Source organism: Pseudochaenichthys georgianus, chromosome 4 (assembly GCF_902827115.2).
Source record: "Pseudochaenichthys georgianus chromosome 4, fPseGeo1.2, whole genome shotgun sequence".
NCBI classification, from domain to species: Eukaryota; Metazoa; Chordata; class Actinopteri; order Perciformes; family Channichthyidae; genus Pseudochaenichthys; species Pseudochaenichthys georgianus.
The window spans coordinates 8,826,857-8,854,321 of record NC_047506.1 but is presented as its reverse complement, the minus strand read 5'-3'; the positions used below and the strand labels follow the sequence as shown (position 1 = coordinate 8,854,321).

General features: G+C 40.3%; 1 protein-coding gene across 5 annotated transcripts in view; it reads right to left on the bottom strand.

Moving 5' to 3' along the window:
- Positions 1-27,465, bottom strand: part of sbno2b (strawberry notch homolog 2b) — a 78,503-nt gene that overhangs the window by 31,503 nt on the left and 19,535 nt on the right. For 3 of the 5 annotated variants that reach the window (XM_034081935.2, XM_034081936.2, XM_034081937.2), the window contains exons 2-4: positions 26,175-26,397; positions 25,037-25,125; positions 9,056-9,179 (exon numbers count right to left, since the gene is read on the bottom strand). In XM_034081935.2, coding sequence (XP_033937826.1) covers positions 9,056-9,179; positions 25,037-25,125; positions 26,175-26,282 — 321 coding nt within the window. In that variant the 5' untranslated portion in view covers positions 26,283-26,397. Of the gene's footprint in view, positions 1-1,108; positions 1,589-9,055; positions 9,180-9,759; positions 9,829-25,036; positions 25,126-26,174; positions 26,398-27,465 lie in introns of those variants that run through there. The other 2 variants (XM_034081938.1, XM_034081939.2) reach the window with 2 other exon arrangements.

Below are 27,465 nucleotides of genomic sequence, written 5' to 3'. Positions count from 1 at the left end.
TCAGGGGAAAACCGACTCGACGCCCCCGATTGTGTAATTTCACTGATTTCTGTGAGGATTATAAATGCTGACGTTGTGGGATTAGCCAAACAATTTAATCAGAGATTCAGTGGAAATGTGCAAGACTCACACCAATGAGCACATTGACTGACTAACATGATGTAGTCTAATCTAGGACAAATGGAAAAAAACTGTGCAGTGCTCCTTACAGTGCAATGCAACCGTGGCCATATTTAATAGCCATCAAGTAAACAGACAAAAGTGCTATTTAGCCTGACATGATATCAGGTTCTCACACTTACTGGAAGCCAGCAAGGAAGGGGTGAGACGGACAATCATTTATCACAGTTCCTGGCTGGGAAGGAGAGCATCAAAGACGTAATGTGTGACTGACTGGCAACTCTGGTGTGCCAGCATGGAAATGTACTGCCTGACTTGATGATGGACAAAAGCAAACTTGGAATAGAGAGCACAAATCCCACCCATTGATTAGCTTTTTTAGCATACCTCTTGTTCACAAACAGCAGACAAGTAAGTGAAGTTTGCAGAAAAGGAAATGAGGAGAGTATATTTTGTTTCCTGTGATAAGAATTAAGTCTTATTCTTCCGTAAAAATACATCTAAATGTAGATTTCTATTGAGCAGTTTTCTTAGTCTATGACGTGGCTCAGTCTTTGGCCAGGAAACACGCCTTTGTAAGCACTGCCGGGAAACAAATTCAAAACCTTTTTTGAAATAGATTTTCATATTGTTTACTGAAGGTGTGTAATCTGCTCCTTACAATTGAATCACGTGTGTATCCTCCGTTTTGTCAGACAAATTAAAATGACAAAACATAAATAAATAACTTGCCTGCCTTTCTACCATAAGTATTATGATAATAAGGAAGTATATTATATAACAAAAATCCTTCAAGGAAGTTAGAATAAAATAAGATAAGTGGGTAGTGAACATTTTACTGGCCAAGACAATAACACTCTTCACACAAGCAAGTTTCGGTTTGCTTCTCAGAAAGTTATTAATGATTATAAAAAATTGTTTTCAATAAAATAACAGCAACAACAGACTTGATTCAGCGTAATAAAGATAAAAAATAAGCAAACAATACCTTGGGAAGTGGTCGTCCCAGTTGTGAATACAATTTAGTCCAAAGCTGCATGAGAGACATGGGTCCAAATGCTGCAGTATGGTGGGGGTAAACACACGCACGCGCACACACACACACACACACACACACACACACACACACACACACACACACACACACACACACACACACACACTCCTGCTTCACCTAGAGTCCCTGAAAGCGATAGCCTCTTCCATGTGTTGGTCAAAGTGTTGTTTTCACCTTACAACTGGTGCACTCCCACCATGCAGTTCACTCTCACCCTTTCAGTTCCTCTCTGGTTCAACACACACATTCCCTCTACAGCAGGTACACTCACACACACACACACACACACACACAAACCCTGCTCCGCTCACAGACAGGGGGAAAGTCTAACACATGCTTCCTGCTTCAGCGGGACAGTCGGGTATTTGCATAGCGGGCTTACTCATAGTGATTGTGGACTAGTTCCTCAGAGCTCTGAAGGTGGTTGGAGAGCGAGCGAGAGAGCAGCGGAGGGGAGGGGAGAGGTGGGGAGGAGAGGGAGGGAGGAGGGAGGAGCTTTCAGGAAATGATGCTTTTGTTGGTAAGTGACTAGAGTTACTGGCAGTCGGGCCCATTTTACTGTACATGGTGTAACTCAACCGCATTTGTAGTGTAAACAGTATTGCACTGTGGACCTGGCCGTTCCTCACACCCCGCTGCTTACCGCTATGTTTAATGGGCCTGAGCCGCTATTTAATGATTATTATATTTAGAGACAGACTCCCTGCCAGGCTGCCTTTCTTACCTCATACTCTGCTTTCTGTCTGTCTTTTGTCTGAGCTGGCTCTATTTCATTGTTGCTTTTTTTAGTAATGATAAATGATTGATATTATGAGCTAGGGTGTAGCAATATACCGGGATTGACGATAACACTCATATTTGAATGATGATAATTAAATGTAAATAATTCAGTGCCTCTTGTATCATTTCCTTTTCTATGCATTTTCACTTTGTCTCCCTTCCCAAACGGCTCAGACACTGATTAGTCGAAATCGTTTTTGAGACAAAATGATAAATAAACAATGTTAAAGGATTACATTTTTTATTTTCTATAGATAATGTGATGAATACTGTTATCGTTAATTAGCAGGTGTAGTTCCCAGGACACTTTTATTGAAAGTTAGCCGGTCAAAACATGCCTCTGTTCTGTTCTTTGAAAGACATTTGGCAACAACATACATAGTTCCCCGTATTCTAAAAAACACTTAAGTAAAAAGAAAGCAGCTCAAGTGTTCAACAATGTATTAAAAAGGTCAAGAGCAAGCTACAAATTTGCCTTTTCAAAAAGGTCTTTAAGGAGTCAGCCACCACTTCCCTCTGTGCACACATACATCCTCATAAATGATAATTCCCGTTTACTGGAACGAGGGATGAATTGTTGAAAAAAGAACATTCTGGGAATCTGATGGCAAATGGGTTATTTTGAAAATCCAAGATACTGATCAAAGACAGTGTTGCAACACTTATTTTTCTGATTGAACCCCAACATTAACTGTTTAAGGGGCATAAATCAGGAAATTGTGGCATTTAAAAACAGAAATAATGTGATTTATCTCCTTCATGGATGGCATGGAGGGGTCAATTTGCACAGCCAGCTTCCAGGAATATGTGATATCAAGCCAGCGTGGTAAGGTACTGTAATGTGCGACTGCAGGACTGCAGGGGAGCCAGACTCTCAGAGACTGAGTGGCGCCTGTCCGTGGTGTCATCATGCTATGAGTGGGAATCCTCTGAATAATAGGGGGGTGTGTGTGTGTGTGTGTGTGTGTGTGTGTGTGTGTGTGTGTGTGTGTGTGTGTACACACGGATAGGGATGAATTATTTATGAGCTTCTTTTGAAGACTTTAAAAACACCTCATTGCATCCCAGCCTAAAGAAGGCTGAATGCATGCATGTTTATTAAAGACAAAACAGTTTGCGTACAGACCATTAAACATGCACCCTCATTGTCACATGCACATACCTAATCAAATACAGGCTAGTTATATGTTCAAGCATCCATGGCTTATTTAAAAATAAGGTGGATCAGGTGGGGCAATCCCAAAAGAAAACAGTGATCCTATCAACCCTTCAAAAATAATATTGACCTTCCTTGTTTAAACTAGGGCATTGAAATAAGACTATCTTTCAAGGAAGTCACGAGAAAACACCAACTGATTTCAATTATAACATAAAAAAAACAAGATGATCTACTATGGCACTTAAATAATATCCGTTTGAATGTTTCCTTTAGCATGGCACGGTACATATTTGGACTGAAGATATATGTAAGTCGGTTTGAACTGTGCTTGTACAAATAAGGATGTACTCATGGATCAGATGTGGGTCTGTGGGGTCACAAAGGTTTAAAATAAATGCATTATTAGAGCGCAACCCTGCGATCAGTGGACCTTATCCAGCATGCCTCAGCCGTTAGCATTTTTCAGGCCAGTTTGGAGACTAATTGGAATTTGCTGTTGAATTTCTCGCATTTTCAAAATACATATACAGTTTGTCAGGGGTATACAATTACAATGTGTTAAAAGATGGAGACACATTTAGGTTTTGGGTATGACTTCAAATATTGCCAGTGCATTTCTAGATAAAGCAAAACTAAGCTGTAAAAGCAGACTGCAGTTCAGTTCTTCTAAAGGTTGCACTCTGGACATGAATACAGTATGTGTGTGTGTAATAGTGAGAGGAACCGCAGAGAGACGGAATGAGAGTATGTAGCAAGAGAATATCACTGTGCATATTCCTAAACGTGCTCAGTGTGTGTACATGTGTACGTACAGTACTCGACGAGTGGACAGTATGTGTGTTAATCTGCATGCTTGCAACGTGCTGTTGACTCTTTGAGGTTAGCCTCAAAGAGTGGTGGTGAGTGAATGAGTTCTGTTTTTGGTGTCTTCCAGTAAGTCTTGTTAATATTCTGGTGTTCTGCATAAAGATCAAATACTCCACCAATGACCCAACCATAGACAGGTGTGCACGTGACACTGCGGCAGAACTTTCAGAAGCACAGTCGATGTTTTTCTAAGGTATTGGTATCATTTTGTGATGGCTACAGATATGTTTAGTATTAACTCTGGTGGTTAGTGAACCAGCACTGTAATGGCGCATTTCCACTGCAGGCCTCGCTCGGCCTCGCTCGGTTTGGTTAGGCCTCATTAGGCCCGGCTCACTTTAATGCTGCGCTTCCATTACAGTTTAGGAACTGGGGTAGTTACTATAGTAACGCAGTGTAGGCGTAGCCGTGACATCATCTTCAATGAGAGCCCCAGAAAACAACACAGCCGTTAGCTCTTAGCACTCAGAGCTCACAGCTCTTCATATCTGTTCAGAAACTAGACAAAAGTTAAACAAGTACAAACCACAGACTGCCTGTGTCATGGCGAATACAGTCGCTGGTTTATTTATGTCTGTATAGGCCGTTGTTGTGAGTGTGGACGGTCGGAGCATATATAACGTTAGCTTAGCCAAGCTCCATTTAGAAAACACGCATTTTAAAAGGTTTTTCCTCTGCTGTCTGTCTGCAGACTTGTCAAAGCATTAATTCATGGTTTTTACTAACCGGTATCAGCATGTTGTTACTTCGGGCATTATTTTGAAACGTGTATTACAATTAAATCACGGTCAAATATGTTCATCTTGTTGTAGTTGTAGCCCTCTTGCCAGTGATTCTCTCTCTAGTTTAGCATACTCAGCCCGACTCAGCCTGGTTGTTCCTGGCCCTAGAACCTCGATTTAGTCGGGCCAGAAAAAAGGTGAAAAAGTAGCCCCGGGCCAAAACTAGGCCAAGTGGAAACGCAACCAAAAACGGGCCCCGCACGGCTCCGCACGCTTAAAGCGAGCTACCCGCTGCAGTGGAAACGCGCCATTAGTCATCAGAGCTAATTTTACAAAATATAAAGCAGCTGCCATCTAATGTTTGAGTAAATATGATGACGGCTCAATTTTGTTTTGTCAAAGTTTCCACTGTTTATATAAATTCCACTGAGTTGTTTGATTGTGCTTTTTAAGGATGTCATTAGTTTCCAAGTACCTCCCAAGAGACTTAATGCATAAGGGGACTTTCATTGTTTACTTATGCATGGATCACTTGCAATTGAACCACATTATAAAATAAATTGTAAAATAAGTTCCAGTAGAAGTATCTACATGTTCTGGTGAATTAGAAAATCATTTACTTGTCTAAATCCAATACATGTAACTTAAAACGTGAGAGGCCAAATTCATATACAGCATAGTATGGTGCCCATGAAATAATTTTCTCAGCTTGTGATAAAGTGTAATTGACTAATGATCCAGGAAGGAGATCAAGTCTGTAATGTGAGTCTATTAATTGTAAAACAAACAAACATTTAGCTTTACAGACGGATATCCACATGCTCCAACAGTGTGCTTCCTCACAATAAGAGGATATTCCAACCGAACTGCATAAATAAACTGTTACACTGCCGGAAGTCAAACCAAAAGAGACTTCTCCAACAGCTGTACAGTGACTGAAACAAGCACATGGCTGTGATACACATGGCAGTGATACACATGGCAGTCACCTGACAAACTAAACTAGGACATCCACTGACTGAGCGTTTTCTGTGCCTTCATGGTTCAGCAGTTTACAAATCTACTTTCTGATTAAGGACATAGAGTCAGCATAGTGCTCTGATGGTCGGAAGGATTCTGGAGGGTGAAAAATGGTCCGAGTGGTGGATTAGTCATGATGACCCTGTGACTTACATTTTCTCTGCATGCCTCACATGGTAGGGAGTGTCAAAAACCAGAGAGAACAGCTGAGAAAGCAAAACACAAGCAGAAAACCTCTCTTTCTGAGGCTCAATAACATTCTACATCGCAACTGCCGGGAACTTGCAGACCACGAATGCACCAATGATGAAAGAGCCCATTTAAATTAAACGTTAAAAAATGCCAACTATAAAATAGATACTTTTCTATATGTGTACATAAATATAGATCCTTGTAATTACTTGTAAGGAATACAGCTATAGCCAGAGGGGGTAACACACAGACAACAGGAAAGCTAGGGAAACCCCATGTGAATCATAAAATCCTTGCCATCACTTCTAAGCACGTGATCAGGATGACACATTACTTTCTTATATAGAAACTACTGCTGTCAAAATTATCGCGTTAATGGCGGTAATACATTTTTGTAATTAATTGCGTTAAAATATTGAACGCATTTAACGCATGTGCAGAATGACCCGCCCCATAGGTGCCACCAGTGCCAGCGCCAGGGTATGGCTGGGGTAGGCTACACCCATACCAAGAAATAGCTTAGCCCCACCATGAAAAATGATGTTAAAGTAAGCAAAATAAAGTCTGCCAACTCGCGGAGTAAATTGCACAGACAGCAGTTAGTAAGATTGATTTCAGTAGCCACGGTTTTGAAAACTTTTGTCACGTAGTGATCGTCTTCTCAATAGAACATCTTTGATAACGGCGTGGTGTTGTTGCAGGAAGTCCCAACGGAGAATACTTTTGCTGTAGTACAGGGGTGCACATAACTGGTACGCAGGTTATGTGCGTAATCTGAAATGCGTACCGTCACTTGTGTCACAAAGCGCATTTGCGTACCGACGTACTTGTGAAGCTTTTCCAGAAGGCGGTTAGATCACCGGACGACAGAGTCGGTCTCCGTGTGCAGACAGGGCTGCTGTTAACGTCGGTCTGTACAACGGACTTGTGCCAAAACTACGCCAACCGGCTGAGGAGGGAGACTCCCCCCTTCACAACGTTCACACTCTGTGGTCACAAAGTACTCCACTAGCCGCCCCGCCCTCTGTCGACTTTCCTGAAGTACTCCCCCGTTGATAGAAATCAACACGTAATGAATTAAGACCCCACGGTTTGATGATTGATAGGTGTGTGGGTTGTCTTTCATTTTGACACGCAGAAAAATGTTATAATAAACATAGATACTGTATGTTAAATGGATATATCTGCCTTCTTTCATTTATCTTTCCATTCCCACAACAATATACATAAATAAATGGCATATTTTGGACATAGTTCGAATGGTGATTAATCATGATTAATTAATTTTTAAGCTGTGATTAATCTGATCACAATTTTTAATCGTTTGACAGCCCTAATAGAAACGTCTTCATTCGTAGTCTTTGAATTCCCCTCGGTTTAAAAACTCAATTCAAACATTTTAATATAACTCCAAGCATTCTTCTTTTTTTCCACAGAACCACTATGCTCATCCAAACACCTGGACACAAACATGAAGTGAAACTTTTTATATTTTAACATTTCATTTCACTTTTACCCATAGCGACCACAAATAAGTGACGTTGTAGTTTCTGGTCTATTTGTGCTTTCCTATATAACTGTTGCTTTTTCTGCCAACATCAATATATGTGAGATGTGAGAATGTTCTCGTGTGGGTTGATGAGGTATAACAAAACATGCATATAAGCCTTGAAAATGCCAGCAAACGACGAATATTAACTGGAAATATCCAATGCTTTTTCAACTAAAAAGGGACCAATGATGTAAAAATTAGTTAACACTCACTCCCAGGACTTGCCAGTGTTCCTGTGCTAGCCACAATAGAAGATGCGCCTGCAAGAATCTCACTTATTTGGCAAAACCTTGAACAAGTTAAATGAATGTAAAACACAGCCATACGTTTTATAAAACCCTCAGGCTGTTCGACTCTGTAGCCTCCAGAGAGACAAGGAAAAAAGCCTTGCACACAGCAGTTTATAAAAACCTATTCCTCTATGCCAATTTTGCTAATATTTAAATGTGTTGGTTTATCTAAGAAATTACATTCTCTTGTGTATTAGAATTTAATTAATTGTATTACATTATTTCACTGCATTTGAAATGCTTTTTTTTTTTTTTTTTTTTTACATGTATTCAATAATAAAATATCAAACTTAAAGAAAAACATAATCAAACAAAACAATTTTCTCAAAATTGAACAGGGCCTTCATTGTTGCTCCTGATTCGCTGGGCTTCATTATCTAGCGATGTGTGTAGTCATTTTATTTATAGAAAATACACATATCCCTGGGCTTTGAACACACCTCACCCTGCCCCCTTTTTTTACTGCTTTGCCCTTAAGTTGAACCAAGAAAAACCCCGATGGCTGATCCCTATCCTTTGTGAGACATGTTAATCAGAATACTGCATGTCTGCTTTGTAACCCATGACTGCACTTCTTTAAAACTCATCATGGCATCTTTTTTTATATGGTTGCATAATGGCACTCATCTGCTCAACCCAAGAGGCCTCAGATTAGAAACTCACTGGCCTGTGTTATTACAGTGGCATAGCTCCTATGCATATGATTGTGGCTATAAGGAATTAGCTGGACGGACACACACACTCATAGAAAATGCAAATGATGAATAGTAATCATCTGCATGGTGAGGTAATTGAAGCCGGCACCTTAACTTCAGTGCCTACGTCTGTGCATCCTGAAACAATCGTCATAGGGTTATAGTTGTGTTTACCCAGTTTAGGAATGAAATGACTCCAATTGTTTACTTCAAAACTTTCACACTTTCATCAGATCTCTCTGTGTGGATTCCTGGTTTACCTAACAGTGGTTTCAGAAGACGTAGTGGGAATGCCTGGAAGAACGCTAAATTACAGTGTCTTATTAATGACATGCCTCGGCAGGAATGGGGCAGGTACTGCTTCGGTCGTCTAGACAACACTAGCCTTTAATCAGGCTGCTCTATGGTACATTAAGCAGAGTTGAATACACTTGAAAGACAGGATGAAAGAAGTGGGTGGGAGGCAAGGTCCTGCCCTCTGATAAAGGGAGTAAGACGGAAGGAAAGAAAAAAAGAGTACTAGAATGCGTCCAACAGTGTATTCATGTAGGCACTACAATTTGTCAGTGTTACATTAATAAGAGAGTTATGTGGAACAAACCTGGGGGAAGTCTCCATTCCTAGGGAGGTTGAGCCCGGAAAAGTCGACGTCAGGGAATCCCGAGTACATGTCCATGTGCACATCCGGAGTGATGGTGGTAGTGCTGCTGTCCAAGTGGTATTGCCTGGGGAAGGGGAGGGAAGGAATGATGTTTAGTTTGTTTAGCAGCTACTTCTTCAAGTAAAACTGGCACATGCTGTTTTCTTCACCCTTATACAGATATTGTATATCACCTTGAACCATGCAATAAACAGCTCCAGTAGAGGAATGAAAGAAGTGTCAGGATAATTTCTGAAGACAGTGGGCCAGTACAATAATACTTAAATACGAGGATTCAACACTTTCCTTCTACATTACATCATGTTTTCAGCAAGTCCAACTCATTGCAAATATGTACACAACACTGTCAGTTTTCCTTTGACGAAAACGCTCTGAAAATGTAATCGCGGAATGGGACTGAAGCCAGTGAAGTGAAGCAATATGCTCCTGTATCTTATTAAATCTAAGTGTCTAATAATGCAAGTGTTCAAAGCCAAAAAAGTAGTTGGTAAAGTAATCGTCAAGTGCCAAAGATACATGAGAGATAATGAAAACACATATATCAAGTCAGATAGGCAGAAAGGGTTAGAGATTTAAATAAGGTGAGAGAACGACAGAGGGAGGGCGAGCATCTACTGAGTCAATGAATGAAGAACAGATCATACCTGCTTTGAGGATCAAAGTTCCAACTTTCAACAGTTCCAACCATCCTCCTCAGAGACAGGTCAATATGCCTTGTATTCCAGACATGAGGTATTTTCAGTTTCTTACTGAGTTTAAGTCGTGTCAAAACGCAACAACCAATTTAGCAGACAGTAGTGGGCATACACTAAAAACGAAAGGAAAAGTAAACCTTTGTTAAGGTGGAACTGTAACCGTGACCTCCCACGCTCCAATCATGCACCAGGGCTCCGGCTCAGAGGGATTGAGCTCGGCCAAAGCTATTCACAGGATTTGGCTCATCGCCGTCAACAAGAGGCCAGAGATCAGTGAGACTGATTGATTTAAGATCATAACCCACCAAGAGGATGAAAGGGCAGACTTGAGCTGGTGTATAGAAGCAGCTCCATTCAAATCAGGTTCCATGTTCAATTAAGACTTTTGGTTGAGTTTGTGCTAGAAAATCTTCATCATTTGTTTAGATAATCATAAATGCATCATTGATATAGATTCTTATTTAGGATATTTTAATTGCAGTGTTTCCCATATATTGATTTATTTGTGGTGGGCCGCCACAATTAAATAGCGTCCACCACAAATAGATCTCGTAAAAAAAAAATGTAAAAAAAATTATTTCCCCCAAAAAAAATACAAATGATTTTTCATAATTTTTTTTATTATTTTTGAATAAAATATACATTTCATTGTAGAGTGCAGTTACCCGCTCAGCCCCTCTTTGCATGCTCTTTGCTCTCAACGGCCCCTGAGCCCCGCCCCTCCCCTCTGCAAGACATTTCGGAAGTTTGAAACCAGATGCCGCGTGCTGGAGAATCACGGCCCGTCAACACAGCGGCGTATATGGTACATATGTATGCATATATATGTATGCATATATATGTGGTATATGGTATATGCATACATTTGTCCAAAATGGATGTATTCAAGTTAACTTTGATAAGTTAGTCTCTCTGTTCGTATCACGCTGTAAATCGCGGAGACCCAGCTCTTCAAATAAGTTATTAGCTAACAAGCATGAAAGGAGCCTAGCTAGCTAGTTGCTAGCTGGGTTGTCGAGGTTAGCACGCTGTGTAACATTATAGCGCTCCTAACGTTAGTCAACTACCGACTGCATTTAATTCTTTAACTCTGACGCTGAATGATGTTTGCTCCCTCAAACCAGATGAATATAGAAACATATTTTCAGGGGCTCATCTTGAAGAGGAGCAAACACAGCCTGGAACAGAGGTATTAGCAAGAGTACCTATAGAAACACACGTTGGTGGGACACACGCGGGAAAGCTGAACAGTCCGACCAGTGTGATTAGCTATCCAATTAATTTGTTTGAAATATTTCCAGGCTTCAACCAGTGCTAGTGTAGCAGCAAGAGAGGGTCAGGGAGCCGTGGCAGAGCCAGCTAGCTCAGAAGCAGCAGGTGAGATTGACAGAAAACACAGAGATATAGAAGCAGGTGGTCAGAAAACCAGATTTCTGAGGCATCATTTCTGTAATTGTGAAGCAAGCAGCAAGCATAGACGCACTGGATTTCATCCAGAGTGGTTGAATATGCCTCCATTTAAGGCCCCAGCCACACGAGGACGATAACGGTCGTTTCCGTTACCGTTTTGTGTCATATAGACCATTCGGCCACACTAGGACGACAGAATACGGCACTAAACGACTACGGTAACGATAACGGGTCCCAAGGTGGATAGACCGGCATACGCAGGGCCGGCCCTTCCCACTGGCGAACTAGGCGGTCGTCTAGGGCGCCAGATCTGGAGGGGCGCTGCCTAATTGTATGCCCTTGATGTAATACGTTTACATTAATAATTGAATAAAGTAAACACCCTTTGCGCCCCGGGCCGGCGGCAACATTTTGCATTTGCCCTGTACGATGGGCGCTGTAACTGTGATGAAAGGGGGGGATGGTCGCTTATCTGGCACCCACGGGCTCACAGCCAAAGTGACGCGGCAGCTCCAGCTGAAAGTGTGGAGATTGCAACGATGCAACAGCAAGAGGCAAACAATTAGCATTATGAAAAGGTCCAAGCCTTCAGGGGCAACGGGAAGGAAACGGAAAAAAGAACAGGAGGAATCGAAAGTCAAAGACAGAGGTACGTCGGCTTGTGTAAAAAAGAAAAAAGTCAGTATGTACTGTACCGTTAGACATTTGATTTTTAGCTAGCTAGCTAGGAGGTAGCCTGCCCATGATACAGCTTTGATGCCATGCTAGCCGCGAGACTCTGATACAGAATGATAAATACAAATTATTTAAAGTTTTTATTTATGTGTTATTATTCTTATATAATCTTTTTGTAAATAATATACTACTTTTCTATTGTGATAGCTGTAAATTGATCCTCCAATAGTGTTTAATTTGTCATATAGTTTATTTTCACGGTCAACTTGTGTGTATATAAATATATATATATATATATATATATTTATTTTTCTGTTTATTTTCTATTATATTTTAGAATTTGTTTATTTTCTGCTCTTTTTAATGTCTAATTATTGTGCAATGCTTTGTTTTATATGCTTCTGTAACGAAATAATGTGAATGTTAGCCAGAAGAAAGCTATCTGGATAACTGCTCCTTTGTATAAAGTGAGGCTGACCAACCAATATGGGCATGTGTTATTATTTACATTACATGTCATTTGTTAGACGCTTTTATCCAAAGCGACTTACATACATTCAGTACTGTGGACAATCCCCACTAGGGCTGTGCATCTTCACTGGTCTCACGATTCGATTACGATTATCCTGTCAACGATTCGATTCAATTCGATATCCCGATGCATCACGATTCATACCAATGCGTTGCATCCTCAATTTTCTATATTACTGCACATGGCTTATTTTTCATCAATGCATACATGCAGTAAATACATATGAACTCTCTTTTTATTATTTAGAAAGTGCTTCAGAAATCAATAACATAAATGTCTTGACATTAATTTATAAACCAAAATAAATGAATTGTATAGGTCTAGCCTCCCTATATCTGTGTGTGAAATTGTTCCATCCTCAAAAATTAAAAAAGAATGCTTCTATTCTGTTAAAAAAAGGATACTGAATGTGGCATCACACACAGGACTTGAGTCTGAACACAGCAGACAACAGGAGTATTTACAACAGCATATAACAACTAAAATACTGCATGTGGGTGCACACTTACATTCTCTGTCTTACTGTTGCATAAATCCCATGAATGTATGAGATTATGTTAGTTTCATTATATCTCAGTGATTAAGTGAATAATAAAGTTTCTATCGGGTCACTATCAGCCTGTCACTCATTATTTCCAGGGAGGGGGCGGGGTTTGGAGGAACAGAGGAGACAGTGATCGCGGAAGCTTTTTTCCTCCTGCCTTCACAAACTTTACACACGTATATATCGTCTGAAAATTGCTAGAAGGCATTCATACTCTGCAATCCAAGACACCAAAAACCTGACATGATTGTAACGCGACCTGAGCCACAGCGACACGGAGTGATTCAGAGCGGGTCCTTCTGCTGTTGGTTCTGGACTGGTGTTCTTTTGTTGGTGGATAAAGCAGACTGCTCCGTGTTTGGTGTTGCTGTGCCGCTGTCACGTCTGTTCCCTGATCTCTGCGTCACCGACCGATTTGATATTAAAAAAAACATTATAGTAAAGCCGCGGCCGGAAAATCAGGAAGCAATGTTACTACGCTATAATCGATTATCTTCCGTCACTGCATCAATACCGAATCGTCCACGTCCGCATCGCAATGCATCGTAGAAACGATTATGTTCAACACCCCTAATCCCCACAGGAGCAATTTGGGGTGAAGTGTCTTGCCCAGGGATACAACGACATGCTGACTGCAGTGGGACTCGAACTTGCAACCCCCTGATTCAAAGTCCAGACCTAACTTTTATATAGGCCAGTTGTGAACTTGCATACAGCGGAGGCAGATTGCAGCAGTTATTTTTGGCTGACTGTGTATATACATGTTTTTGCTTGTAATGTGCTAATATCTACCCTATAATTTTCCAGCTGCACTTGAGAAATACCTCAAAAAGCCCCCAGTTGCTGGAGAAGGAACATCTGATCTCCCATGTACATCACACTCTGAAGAATGTAAGTTTTGCCAAACATTTATGGTCTCTGTGTAATCGTTAATACACTACTTTTTTGTCATTATTATTATTGTTATTATTATTATGATAAATAATGAAAATTGAAGCATGAATAACTTCTTTGCATGTTTGGATTGCCTGCCTGCAGGTGAAGGAATAACGAGCACAGTATGTGAGTCCACCATTGCAGTCCCCTCAGATCCTGCTGACTGGCCAGCACTGAGTGATACAGTGAGAAAAGCCATGTGAACATCACATTGAAATCATGGTCTGATACCAGATGGGAGAGTCGGATCAACAGCATAGAGGCTGTAAGCTATCAGGCTGCAGAAGTCAGAGATGCACTTCTAGAGATGAGGGATAAAGCTACAGATGGAGTTGTAAAAATTGAGGCACAATCTTTGGCTGAAGAGGTTGGATCATACCGCTTTGCAATATGCACTGTGGCATGGTATGACATCCTGACCAACATCAAACATGTCAGCAAAATGTTGCAATCAGTGTCAATGCAGCTAGATATTGCTGTTGACCTCCTGAGAAAAACAGAAGTTTCTTTGGTCAGCTACAGAAGCAATGGATTTGCTTCTGCCCAAGCATCTGCCAAAAACATCTGTGGCCAAATGAATGTGGAAGCTGTTCTCAAGCAGAAGAGGCTGAGAACAACCAAGAGACAGTTCTCCTATGAGTCCCCGGAGGAGCAAGTGAGTGATGCACTAAAGAAACTCGAAGTTTCTTTTTTCAATATGGTGGTGGATGTTTCCATTGCATCACTGTAGGAGAGATTCAAGGCCTTAGGTGAAGTAGAGGAAAAGTTTGGGGTGCTACTCAACTTCCCTGACCTGCCAAAGGAAGATCTGACGAAGCAGTATGAAACACTCAGCAACACCCTGAGCTGGGGTGGACAGTCAGACCTGGATAAGAGGGAACTTGCACTGGGCCGCCCAGGTATATTAACGGCCGCCCAAGTATATTTCGCGACCCATTTAGTTTTTTTTTTATTTATTCGTCCGTGACCACGACGCATCTGCGATCGATTAACTTGTGGACAATGATCCCTCGCTCCCTTGCTCTGATCTCGCCTCCTTCTGGCCTGTTAAGTGGCCTGCCTCACATAGGGTGACCCCCCCCATGTATATTTCAGATCTGTGAGAAACACTGGCAGTTAATGGACCAGCACCAGAGGCGTTCCCATACACACAGGCGTTGGAGCTGTTCTTCATGAAATCCCAGAAGGATGAAGTGCTCTGACAAGCAGTGCCATCTTTGCGCAAAATGATTATACAGGAATGAAAAGTCATTAATTAAACATGCTGTTAAAACTTTTTTTTTTCATGTTCATACAATAACGAATACATTTGAAACCTTTATGTAGATTACCTATGTCAATACGTTTCTGTTTTTGTAGTGTATTGGTCTTTTGTAGAGATTTTTCATTTATTCTATTGTGTATTGCTTGGAGGGGGGGGGCACCAAATCATAATCTCGCCTAGGGCACCAAAATGTCTAGGGCCGGCCCTGGGCATACGCAACGTGCGTTTAATATGCGTTTTTTTTACCGTTATCGTCCTCGTGTGGCCGGGGCCTAAGTCATGGCTATACCACACACAGCATGGTCAATTTGATGAATGGGCTGAGCTCTACCCCTGCCTGAGCCTCCTTGCGGGCATAGGACTAGTTATCCCCGTTTCTAGTGTCAACTAGTGTGAACGCGATTTCTCGACGATGAACAGAAAAAGCATCACTTTGAAAACCACAACAAATTATTATGCATTTTCTTTATTAGTTCAGTTTGTGGTATTCCATTTTGCTTCATCCTCAGGTGAAAACAGACCTCCGAAACCAGCTCCAAGGAGAACACCTGGCTGCTTGCTTGAAGATCTCCATAAATGGACCCTGTCCTGAGGCCTTCCCATAAGATAGGGCATTAGAATATTTGTTCAGGATGCCCCGTAAAATCGGATGTCAAGACAAAGGGTGCAAACTTTGCAACAAGTAGGCTGCAAACTTTGCACATTGTCTGAACATCTGAAGCGTTGTGTAGCCGAGCCAAATTGTATTTTGTTTGTTTGTAACGGTACGTCCACACAACAGCTTTAGACGAATCTTCCACCACTTCTCTGCCCATTGACTTTGAATGGGGATGACGTCACTTTGCATCGCTTTTCGCCGAACTGCATTGTGGGGGAGCGAACCGAAGATTTCCAGAATTTTCCAGGATTCAAAAAGTTGAGCAATGTTAAACTTTTGAAGCTGAGCTGGAAGCGTCAGCCAATCAAATCACGTTTATGCAAATCTGACAGTAGAAGCGCTAGCCAATCAAACCGCGTGTAAGCAGGGAGAACCAGACCGCAGTTCATTTCTTCATATTCCAAAAGAGAAATTACGGTAGCAAATCACCCGGTTCTTTACGACCAGAACTATTAACGGGATACAAACCGGAGGAACCAGGCATGGAGGGAGGTGGCAGAGACAGTGGGTGCAACTGGTAGGTTTTCGCCTGTTTGGGGAGTTTATATATATATATTGCTCGCATAAAATCCCAGGGGTTTTTTGCTTTGTATGTCGGGGGCGGGAGATTTATGTGATTGGTTGTTGGTTGCAAAAAATCCCCAAGCTTTCAGACACGCCCAGCTCCAAGATTTTCAAGATTTTTGAAAAGCTGCTGTGTGGACGTACCGTTAGACATCCTAGTCGTGGTGTTCCAGGCGGGATTTGAACTCGGCACTTAGCCCTCAGTTACTCCGGGAGAATGTAGTTAAATGTAAATGTATGTAATCTAATGTAAATCACTTTGGAATAAGGCCTCTGCTAATTATATTTTTGGGAGAATAAACCCCACAGATCCTCAACTCCGGTGTGGCTCACTCATTTACAACGCGGGAGAGGGGGTGCCCGCAGGGGGGGTGCCCCCACAAATAGAATCAAATTCTGTGGGAAACACTGAATTGGGTATTTATTTGCTATGCTTCTGTCTTCTATGATGAACCAAATAAGAAGGTACATTTGACAATGAAATAGGGAAGGAAGCAGATTAACTTTTCAATCATGATGAGAAAAAAAAGAATGAGATCATACAGGTAAAGGTTTGTTTCAGTACTACGAAAGATCACATCAATCATTCAGCCTGGAAATCCCCTACCTGGAATTTTAGCTAACGATACGCCAGTGATATTATCAAGGCAGAAGTCTTGGCTAGCTGCAGTACCTGCTCTCCAACAACACAAAGCTGGTTCTGGACCAGTGCCAAACGACCTGGTTGACTTTCTGCTTGCATGTGTAAATCCTAACCTATATACTCTGTAGCTTTATATTAGTACTCTTTCTCCATTGTTATTGTTTCAAGTGTATTTCATTTAAGACTGAAAACATATTAGCCAGGCGTGAAACCTTTATATTTTTGACAGTCATTGTTTTTATTAACCTCATTCCTTAAAAAGGTAGGGTAGGTAAGAATGGAGAAACCAGCTCGAGTGCGCTAGAATTTGAAAGTACACATCCGGAAAAAAATCTGCCACTTCCTTCAGACTTCCTTACAGAGCCTCTCCTCCAACACACACGAACGTGCACATGACCAATGAGGGCACGAGATAAGTTTGTGCACAGATGGAAGGCTGACAGCTGCCGGCTGAAATGATTGCTCGTGCTTTTTACAGCGCTACGGCTTCCACAGATGACATTTTTTTTAATGTATTTATTGTCAAAGCATTTAATGTATTAATTGCTATCGGGATGTTAAGAGCATTCCATGGAATATAACAGAAAGTGTTTCTGAAGTGAATTATCCTACCCCAGCTTTAAAGGATAGTCTTCTTTATTTGTTGACAAGTCCACACTGAATCAGCTCTAAATGTACTGTACCTTTCAAACATTATAGATCATACATAATGGCTGTTCTTCAAAACACACTTAACTAGCATCTAAGAAATATCCTTTAAAACACGCACAATACATCAACTGCAGAACTTACAATAAGATAAGACACACGGGAAATAAGGAATAAAGGTAGATACTTAGGACTAGAATTATTCAAAGATACATTTAAAAAGTAGTTTAAACAAATACTCCACTTTGTTATTGATTTTGTTGGTTAAGGAAAAGTGACAATTGCCCTATATAATAGTTTCTTAGAAGTCATGTACTCTGACTTCTAAGAAACTATTCTTCTTACAATTGAAACAAAGAACAACAGTAGTCAATTCAAGACAAATGGTCCATGAAACTCCCTGTGAGAAAACAGAATCGCCAATGAAGTGATAATAAAACAGGATAAACAGGAACTTGTCCACGGAAAAACATGTGTATCAATATTTAGTCAAATACCCAGAGACCATTCAGCTACAAAGGCACATCCATCAATAAACAAATGCTGAGATTCCTTAGAAGAGCTCTTCCTTGCTGGTAACACAATAATTAATTCTAACTCTCATGCTATCATCAGGGCGCATTGCAATAAGTGAACTTTGACCCAGCTCTGAAAGCACATCAGTTTGGCTGCAGGCTGTATAAAGAGTGAACAGCGAAGAGAAAGCAAGCAGAAGGAAAGGGCAAAGCCTCGGATGTTTCTTCTGCTAATCTATTTCAAATGTAGTCTATAGTAATAAAGGAATATACAGTATTAAGTAACAAAATGTAGTCTATAGTGATAAAGGAATATACAGTATTAAGTAACTAAATGTAGTCCTATTTCACAGAGCCATGTTAACCTGATGATGCACACCGCAAACGATATGAACCTTTGTGATTAATAACCTAGAGTTGGTCATAGACGATCAGTGACAAACAAAACGTAAAAATAGAAGCAGATTTGTGGCCTGTTTCTTATTCCAATGCTGTAAACAAACACCCAGACTCAGCTGTGTGGAGCGACGTAACCATCACAAACTGTCACTGCAGTTTGCTAAAATTATTAAAAACCCCAGGCCTTATTTTCCTATTTAAATTGTTTTGCTTTTGGGGGGGGGTTTTAAAAGATATTTGATAGGCCATCGAGGGCCTTTATTACAGATACAGTGTTTAAAGGGTAAAATAGATGGGGGTGACATTGCCTGAAATGTTCTGAATATGGGCCAACAGCTGCCTGTAACCACCGAGCTACACAGTAGCACTTAAATTGTTTTAAAAATATAGCGATAACAATAACAGAACTGGAAAATTACACAACATTATTTCATAAGACATAACATATGAAGAAACGGCTACGTTTGTTTTTTACAGAGCCTTATATGGATTTGCAATCACCTAATTATGTAACTGTACTGTTGACCTGTTCTGTGCAGATGGGCAGGGGACCGTTTAAGACACTATACTAGTTGTCCTTAAAATCAAGTGTTCTCACCTTGAATGAACCGGTTATTGTTCTGCTAACTCAACATTGACTCACTGTCTCTGGGACATGTTTATCACCAAGCATGAGAATATTGAATGCTTTGCAAGTGAGTGAGCATTTCAGTGAGTGCAATCTAAGCGCTGGCCCATTCACATTTTCTCCTCACTGGTTCAATGTGTCTGATTCACTCTGCTTGTTCTCAATGGCCCTGTGAGGAGAGAACTAGCGTATGGGCTTTCAAGTTCAATCAATAAAAGCATGACTCTAATCGTCTTATGATCGTGCACATACAAGCATTTGACAGAGCTTGTGCCATGTAGGACTAAGGTGAGACATGAGGAGGCGGAGTCTGTGTGAACAGATGATGCTCGGTGCAAACAGTCAAAGTTGATAAACGAGGTGCCCCTGAGGCCAATGCCTTTATTTAGATACACCTTTCATATTATTTGCCTATATAATTATTGTGTTGCTGAGTTTAACAGTCCTCCTGATGCAGCCTTGTGTTGCATAATGACAAGGATCCTTGAATCCTCAGTGTTAGTCAGACACACTTTAGCAGTAGTCTGTAGATTATAAAAGAACAGGGACAAATGATGAAGGGATCTTGCTGAATATCAGAAATACTGAAGAGAGGCAAAAGCTGGATTGTTTCAACTGACAAAAATGTCTATACCAGTAAAAAATGATTGCAAAGCATTTCTCCGGATTAGAATCCTGTTTATTTCTCAAAACATCATGTCCGGTAACTCTGGGCCAAAACATTTACTGACATCGAAAATGCTGAATTAACAACTTTTCAAACCACTTCTTGCTACATGATGGTATTTACCAGACAAGAATTAAGTCATGAGATGATATTTGATCACACATATTTCTTCTTTAAACCACAAAAACATGATTTTGATCCTGATGTTAGTACACTATGAGACAGAGAGTGAGATAAGGGTGTTGTAAAACCAACCTGATGTCAGAAAACTACTATGAGCGAAATCAAAAACCACAGACCACGTACTCGCACATCATCTGCTGCGTGAAATTTCAAAGAAACACTGCACAGACAGCAATAACAAAACACCACTCTGCGAACAAACACTTCCTGAGTTGTGTTTGGTATGACACAGGTTTGACGATGACTGAATCCAAGTCATTTAAAAAGTTTTGACTAAAAGCACGAAATGTTGTCTTTAAAAAAAGACTTTGCTATATGTTCATATACAAACCCACACGCAATCTCAAATTAAATCCAAAATGTCCTGACATTTGCATTGGTTAAAAAAAACAGACCATTTTTAAAAACAGTGATAGTTATCATTCTGACATAAGAATAAAAACCTGTTTCACATTTGTGAAACAGGTTTTCCATAGTGAGTGCCAAGCTCTAATGCAAACACACCTTCATGAAGATGACCTAGATAAAGCCTGTACATACGATACTGCTCACACAGTTAATACATACTCTTCACACTCCAGACACACCAGAACTACATGATAGAAGTTTCAGATTAGCCCCTATTTTTTTACTTGTTGAAATGTTGTCTAAATATTAATAATGTTAAACGGAATTTCAATCCCTTTTAACAAAAGCCAGGGAAGTCAATCCCACATCCAAGCACCCCTTAACTGAATCTGCATAAGAAAAGGTATGTTGACTAATTCAGATAGACGTCTCCGCTCCATTATTCCACCACAGTGATTGTCTATTGGACTGTGATTATTGTCAAAACGTATTTGTGCACAGCAATCATGTGGTTGGTCGGGTGCCATGGAGACAAGACAAAGACTGCATGCATCTGCTTCTGCTCTGGTGTGATGTGGTGCTGCTTCTGCTACAGTAAATGGCCGGTGTAGTCAAGAAATTGCACAGCCTTTGAATTACACACTCTCACGCACACACACACACTTCATGTGGGAAGAAAGACGCAAACATCTCCCATTTAGTGGTGAGGTCATTAAAACACCAGAGCGTCAAGATGTTGAGATTATACCCCCCCCCCCCCCCCAGTGACGCTGACACCGGGCCACCCACTGCAGGAAATGAAGGATGTGTGATAAAGGAGACCCTCCCCTATGACGTGAGCGGGTGGTGTAGTGTCAGGTTTAAAGGAGGGTTGATTCAGGTGTCTTCAGGAAAGCAATAATAGGACCTTATAATAACTAATAATACAAAATCAATCGACACAAGAAGAGTCTGAATACCTTCAAGGCCCCGTTTAACATTTCAGTTATTTCATAGGAAGGATACAACTTTAACCTTGAGGGTAGGCACAGATTTAGGGTGCAACCGCATTAATTGTCTTGCGAACCATTGGAATGAATCACTAATCAGAACCACAGCTTAAAATAAACTCAATGAAGCAGCATCTCTTACATTTATAATTGCAGTCACTGTCACACGGTAACATTTATATTGGAATATATACAAGTCAAATTCAAGCACTTTTAAGGTGCATTTTCCAGCTTTTCAAGCATCTTACAGCCGTTGTGAATTACATATTTATATACACATACTCAAATGATTATTTCCCTACCTCACATCAATCAGATGTTCTTTATGCTGTAAACAACCAAATGTGTGTTTCGTGATAGCATTCTACACGAGGATGAAAAATTAAAGAAAAGAAAACTAAGTTTAATATTTCAAAATGAGTGACATGTACGTAGACTAGGCCTCCCATATAACCTGGCTGAGCCGATATACAACAATCAGCCAAATAACTTTTCAATACATTATTGATTAATTGTTGAGGTACTTTTAGGTTGGTAGTGAACGCAAGTCAGAGGTACATGGTGTACTTCTACTCCACTGCAGTTCAGAGGTACATGGTGTACTTCTACTCCACTGCGGTTCAGAGTTACATGGTGTACTTCTACTCCACTACAGTTCAGAGGTACATGTTGTACTTCTACTTCTCTACAGTTCAGAGGTACATGGTGTACTTCTACTCCTCTACAGTTCAGAGGTACATGGTGTACTTCTACTCCTCTACAGTTCAGAGGTACATGGTGTACTTCTACTCCTCTACAGTTCAGAGGTACATGGTGTACTTCTACTCCTCTACAGTTCAGAGGTACATGGTGTACTTCTACTCCTCTACAGTTCAGAGGTACATGGTGTACTTCTACTCCACTACAGTTCAGAGGTACATGGTGTACTTCTACTCCACTACAGTTCAGAGGTACATGGTGTACTTCTACTCCACTACAGTTCAGAGGTACATGGTGTACTTCTACTTCTCTACAGTTCAGAGGTACATGGTGTACTTCTACTTCTCTACAGTTCAGAGGTACAAGGTGTACTTCTACTCCTCTACAGTTCAGAGGTACATGGTGTACTTATACTGCACAACAGTTCAGAGGTACATGGTGTACTTCTACTCCACTACAGTTCAGAGGTACATGGTGTACTTCTACTGCACTACATGTATTTAACACCTTTAGTTACTTCACAGATGTGGATGAATGATGTGAAATATAATAAAGTGTTAAATCAGACTTTAGTTCCACATGGAGTAAATCCACAAGCTACCCTGCAGAATACAAAGTACTTCAGACCAGCTGCACCTTCACCAGCTTTGAGAACACTTTCATGATCAATCATTATAAAACATATCATATATATTATTCTGAAATGGACCAATCTGCACAACGACTACTTTTACTGTCGCTACTTTCACTATATTTTGATGAGAATACTTTTCTATTTTCACTTGAGGAACATTTTGAATGCAGGACTTTTACTGTAACAGAGTATTCCTACACTCTTGTACTTCTACTTTTACTAAGTACAAGATATGAGTACTTCTACTTTTACTCAAGTACAAGATCTGAGTACTTCTACTTTTACTCAAGTACAAGATCTGAGTACTTCTACTTTTACTCAAATACAAGATCTGAGTACTTCTACTTTTACACAAGTACAAGATCTGAGTACTTATACTTTTACTCAAGTACAAGACCTGAGTACTTCTACTTTTACTCAAACAATATCTGAGTACTTCTACTTTTACTCAAGTACAATATCTGAGTACTTCTCCACCTCTAGTAGTGTATTAGCCTGAATTGTAGCCACAAAATCACGCAGAGCTGCATAAAAATAGACTCACAATGGTAACAAGTGGAAAATAATATTTACACATGTGTAGAACAATGATTTGTAGGTAATGCTGACTACTCAAGACTCCTGACTTATACATCTTCAAAGGAAGACTGTGTTCATTCTACAATTACATGGGATTAAAGCAAAATGTAGTTTTAATTGTATAATACTTCAATTTTATATAAAAGACAGTTTGTTTTCATGTTTTCAAATAAACAAAGTCTTGGCTTTCAGAATATTAAACTTGTTTCGGCAAATTCAGATGATAAATACAACTTTGAAGCTTCGGCATAATTACAAGCAGAGAACGGACTAATGTAACATCACAGCAAGCATAACAACAGCCGGTGTTTCTTGTGAATGTTTCCCCGGTACACAAACGCAATAAACACAAACACACTCGCGAGCTTCCCCCAGACCAGTAATACAAACGAAAATGTGTCTTCGGGTCAATGTGACTGATTTCGATAGAGCAAGTCACATTTGGTTTAGGCACGAAACATACTACCAGTAGAAATACATTGCTTTCAAAATCGCTCTGTGTCGAATCAATAGATTATATTTCATGACTATAACACGAAATGCCGTGAGTGCTTCATCCTCTGAACACCACAGGATGGCGTCTGTAACGCACATAACATAGGTACGCTCCTCTGAAATGATTGTCCCCTGCAATTATTATTATCCCTCAATCGAGTTCGCTATTCTGCTCGCTAACGTTAGCTTAAACAAACGTAACATGCAACGTTAGCCTAATCTAAAATGCTCTACTGCGGCGTACCTTTCATGTGGCTCGTCAGCGCAGACTCTCGCATCGTTATTTGTGCACACTTTGCAGGAGGCTACTCGTGGGCTGGACCCTCGTCTTAGCCATGGCTTGTATTTGTCTTCTGCTAGCCAACGCTCGTTGAAACTGCAACCTCCTGGCACACAGTCATCTATCACTCCCATCAGAATGCCCAGGTCACACGCAACACAAACACTTGCAGGTCGCGCGCATAGCGCGGGAAGGCCGCAGCGGAGATGTTTTATGTAGAAGAGAAGCAATTATTTTCTTTTAATCTAAAAAGCGAACTATTCAGTCAGACAGCAATTTATTGTAAAAGTAAAGCATTTACATTTTCAAGCACTTTATCTCAATTTCAAGCACCATTCCCAAAATTCAAGCACTTTCCCAACCTTGAAAACACCACGTCAAATTTCAAGCATTTTCAAGGATTTCAAGCACCCGTACGAACCCTGGATCTTATGGTACTTTTGCAGAACACATACAGCTATAAATGTATGGTATCTGTGTCCTATATAATAATAATAATAACATATCTTTGTGATTCAGACTCTGTGTCCTTTAAAGAAGGTCAGTATTATGGGGAAGTGTGTTTGTTTGCCATGTAGATGTGGCTGTCTCACGCAATAACGCATGAGTCAAATATAAACACTATTAGCTAAATATTCACAAGACGCTCAACACAAACACCACACTCATAACAACTACATGTAACTGTGTAATACTTGAGACTCCAGGGCATTAGGCATTTTTTAGCTCACGTGTGAAACCCTTGAGGTAGCTATTGCCTAATTTCAACAGTTTGCAGCCCTCATTGTGAAAGGCATTGCCTGGTTAGGAAAGATATAAAGTACAGAGCATGTGTGACTTCAAAGTACTCACTGGTCATGCTATTCAGCTGATAAATATATTATTCCTCGCTCATGATAATACGAGGTATGGGTTTGTGAGTGGGTATGGACTTACTGGATTCCAGATTGCATAGGGCAGTGAACGTTGTATCCAGGCTGCTGAGAGTAAGATCCCCAGGAACCAGAGGAGGAATATATTGAACTCTGAAACAAAGGACACAATCTGTCATGTAAGGAAAAAACACACTGAAATATAACAGTTAAGATCTTAAGAGCAATATAATCGTAAAAATAGAGCAGCAGGTTTTTGCGATTTTAATGTGAACTGACCTTCAGCCATGTTTTTACTTCTTACTGGTAATGGGTTCTAGATGGTTTCAAAGTCCATTTAGATAATTTCCTTGGTAGAGATCACTTACAGTAAAAACTAAAACAGACTTTCTCCAAATGTAATTTTAAAAACAACGGAACAAACTATTGAACATTCTCCCAAATACTAGGGTGACAGAAGAAATCTCAGAGGGCTTAACCCTTCAAAGTAAAACACCTAGAATTTGGGTGATATCACATGCCCTCCCTCTACATGGAATCTCACGAAGATTGTTGAGCAGATCTGCCTGGTTATTATTACCACAAGTAGGATCACTTCCCACAAATCTAGATGAATCTCTGCATGCGTCCCATATATTTGAGCTGAGATTAGGGCTGCGCTGCCAATTATTTGATATTGTTTATCTATTTGTGATTATCAAAATAGTTGCAAATGATTTACCTGCCTATAGGCTAATGAATGAGCTCAGATGTCCCGCAGTCAATATTTGAGGTGTAGTGTTTGAGTTAGAGGTACAGCTAGAGTGTGTTTTAACATGATAGATATGTGATCGTGGGGAAAGTGAAAAGAAAAGGGGCAATACGCTGCAGTAGTTTAATTTGTCGATATATCGTATTGTTATAACTGATTTATCCAACAGTCCTATGTATAAATGCATTGCTCTATACTTATGCAATGAATACATTCAAGCAGTCTTCTGGGATTGATTCCTAACACTATTTAAAAAATACCTGACGTTTTTCAACCAAGTAATGCTATAACCAATAACAGAAAAAAGGTTAATTAAAACCTTCCCAGGAATGTATCTGCTTTCTATAAAATAATTATAAATAACATGGACAGGACTACAAGGAAAAACAACCCAAGTAAGAAGTAACATGCATCTAGCATCTAAATAAATGTAAATAAGCTGTTAGCATACCTCTGTGCTAGGGGAGGCCACAGAGAACAAGTTGCTGTCCAGCTGAGGGCCTTCTGGATGCAGGTAGTTCTCCCCGTCCATGGCCAGCGCTGAGGGGAGGGTGGGCATTAGACCAGAGCTTCACACATGACCACCAGCTGACTTAGGCTATGTTCCCTCCGACCACCACGTGCTGCCTGTGTTCCAGATAGTACTTCTAACAAGGGCAAAGGCTTTCCATGACCTGAGGAGGAGAGCAGATAAGGAGGGATGTAAAGGAGAGGGAGAAAGGGCCAGAGAGACATTAGAAGACTGACTTGTAGGGAATGTCTTCCAGCAAACATAGTGATAAGAAATACAGCATCAACGAGGTGGGACTTAAAAATCATTCAAAGAAAGTAGGAAAAACTAACAATATACATTTTTTATTTTTCTTCTTTTAATACATTTCCACCTGCAATCCCCTCGTAAAAAACAGTGGGGAGTAAACTACAATTGAAAGAAGATAAAAGTTTAATTAATTAATTTAATAAGAGACAATTATGTAGACCTATACACTCTTGAACATTTTTAAATTAAAGGACACCTATCATGCTATATTTGAACAATATATTGTAGGGCCATACCTATATAAAGTATGTAAATATATATATTTTTTCAAAATACCAAAAAGATCCTGCATTTTAGCCATGCCTCATTTCGCTCTATATGCTCTTTCCAGCTCTGTTTTTGCAGGGGGCTGATTCTGTGAGCTGCAGCTGACCACACCCCCCTGCAGGAGAGGGGAGTGTGCTTTGAGATCAGCTGCTCGGCTGCAGCGGGGAGAAAAAGAGATCTCCGTCCACCATGTTTTATTCTTATAGAAGTAAGAAGAGAAGTAATGGGGCAGAAACCCTCCTTTTTACGCAGCGGTCCAGACATAGACATCAAACGGCGACACATATTCAGTGTGCAGTTACTTTGGCATTAGGGCAGGGATATCTAGATACTTTCCAAGGTTTGACATAATGAATTGTGCTACTTTTAAAGCAAGCAACGATGTTTTCAAATCTGTAATCAAAAAGCTCATCAAAAACGCTATCGAAGTAGTTCCTGCCGTTGCTACGTTAGTTCAAACAGTAACAACGCACTATTTTTCTTAGCGGATGCATGTCAATTTAAATCAATAAAATCATTTTCTAAATCCATAAAAGCATTTCAATTAATATTGGGAGTCATGTCGTTACTTTGTCGAGAATGTAATAAGCGGGATAATGTGCACATTGCACATTGCATAATGTGCCTTCATGCCGATCTAGATCCCTCCGCTTCG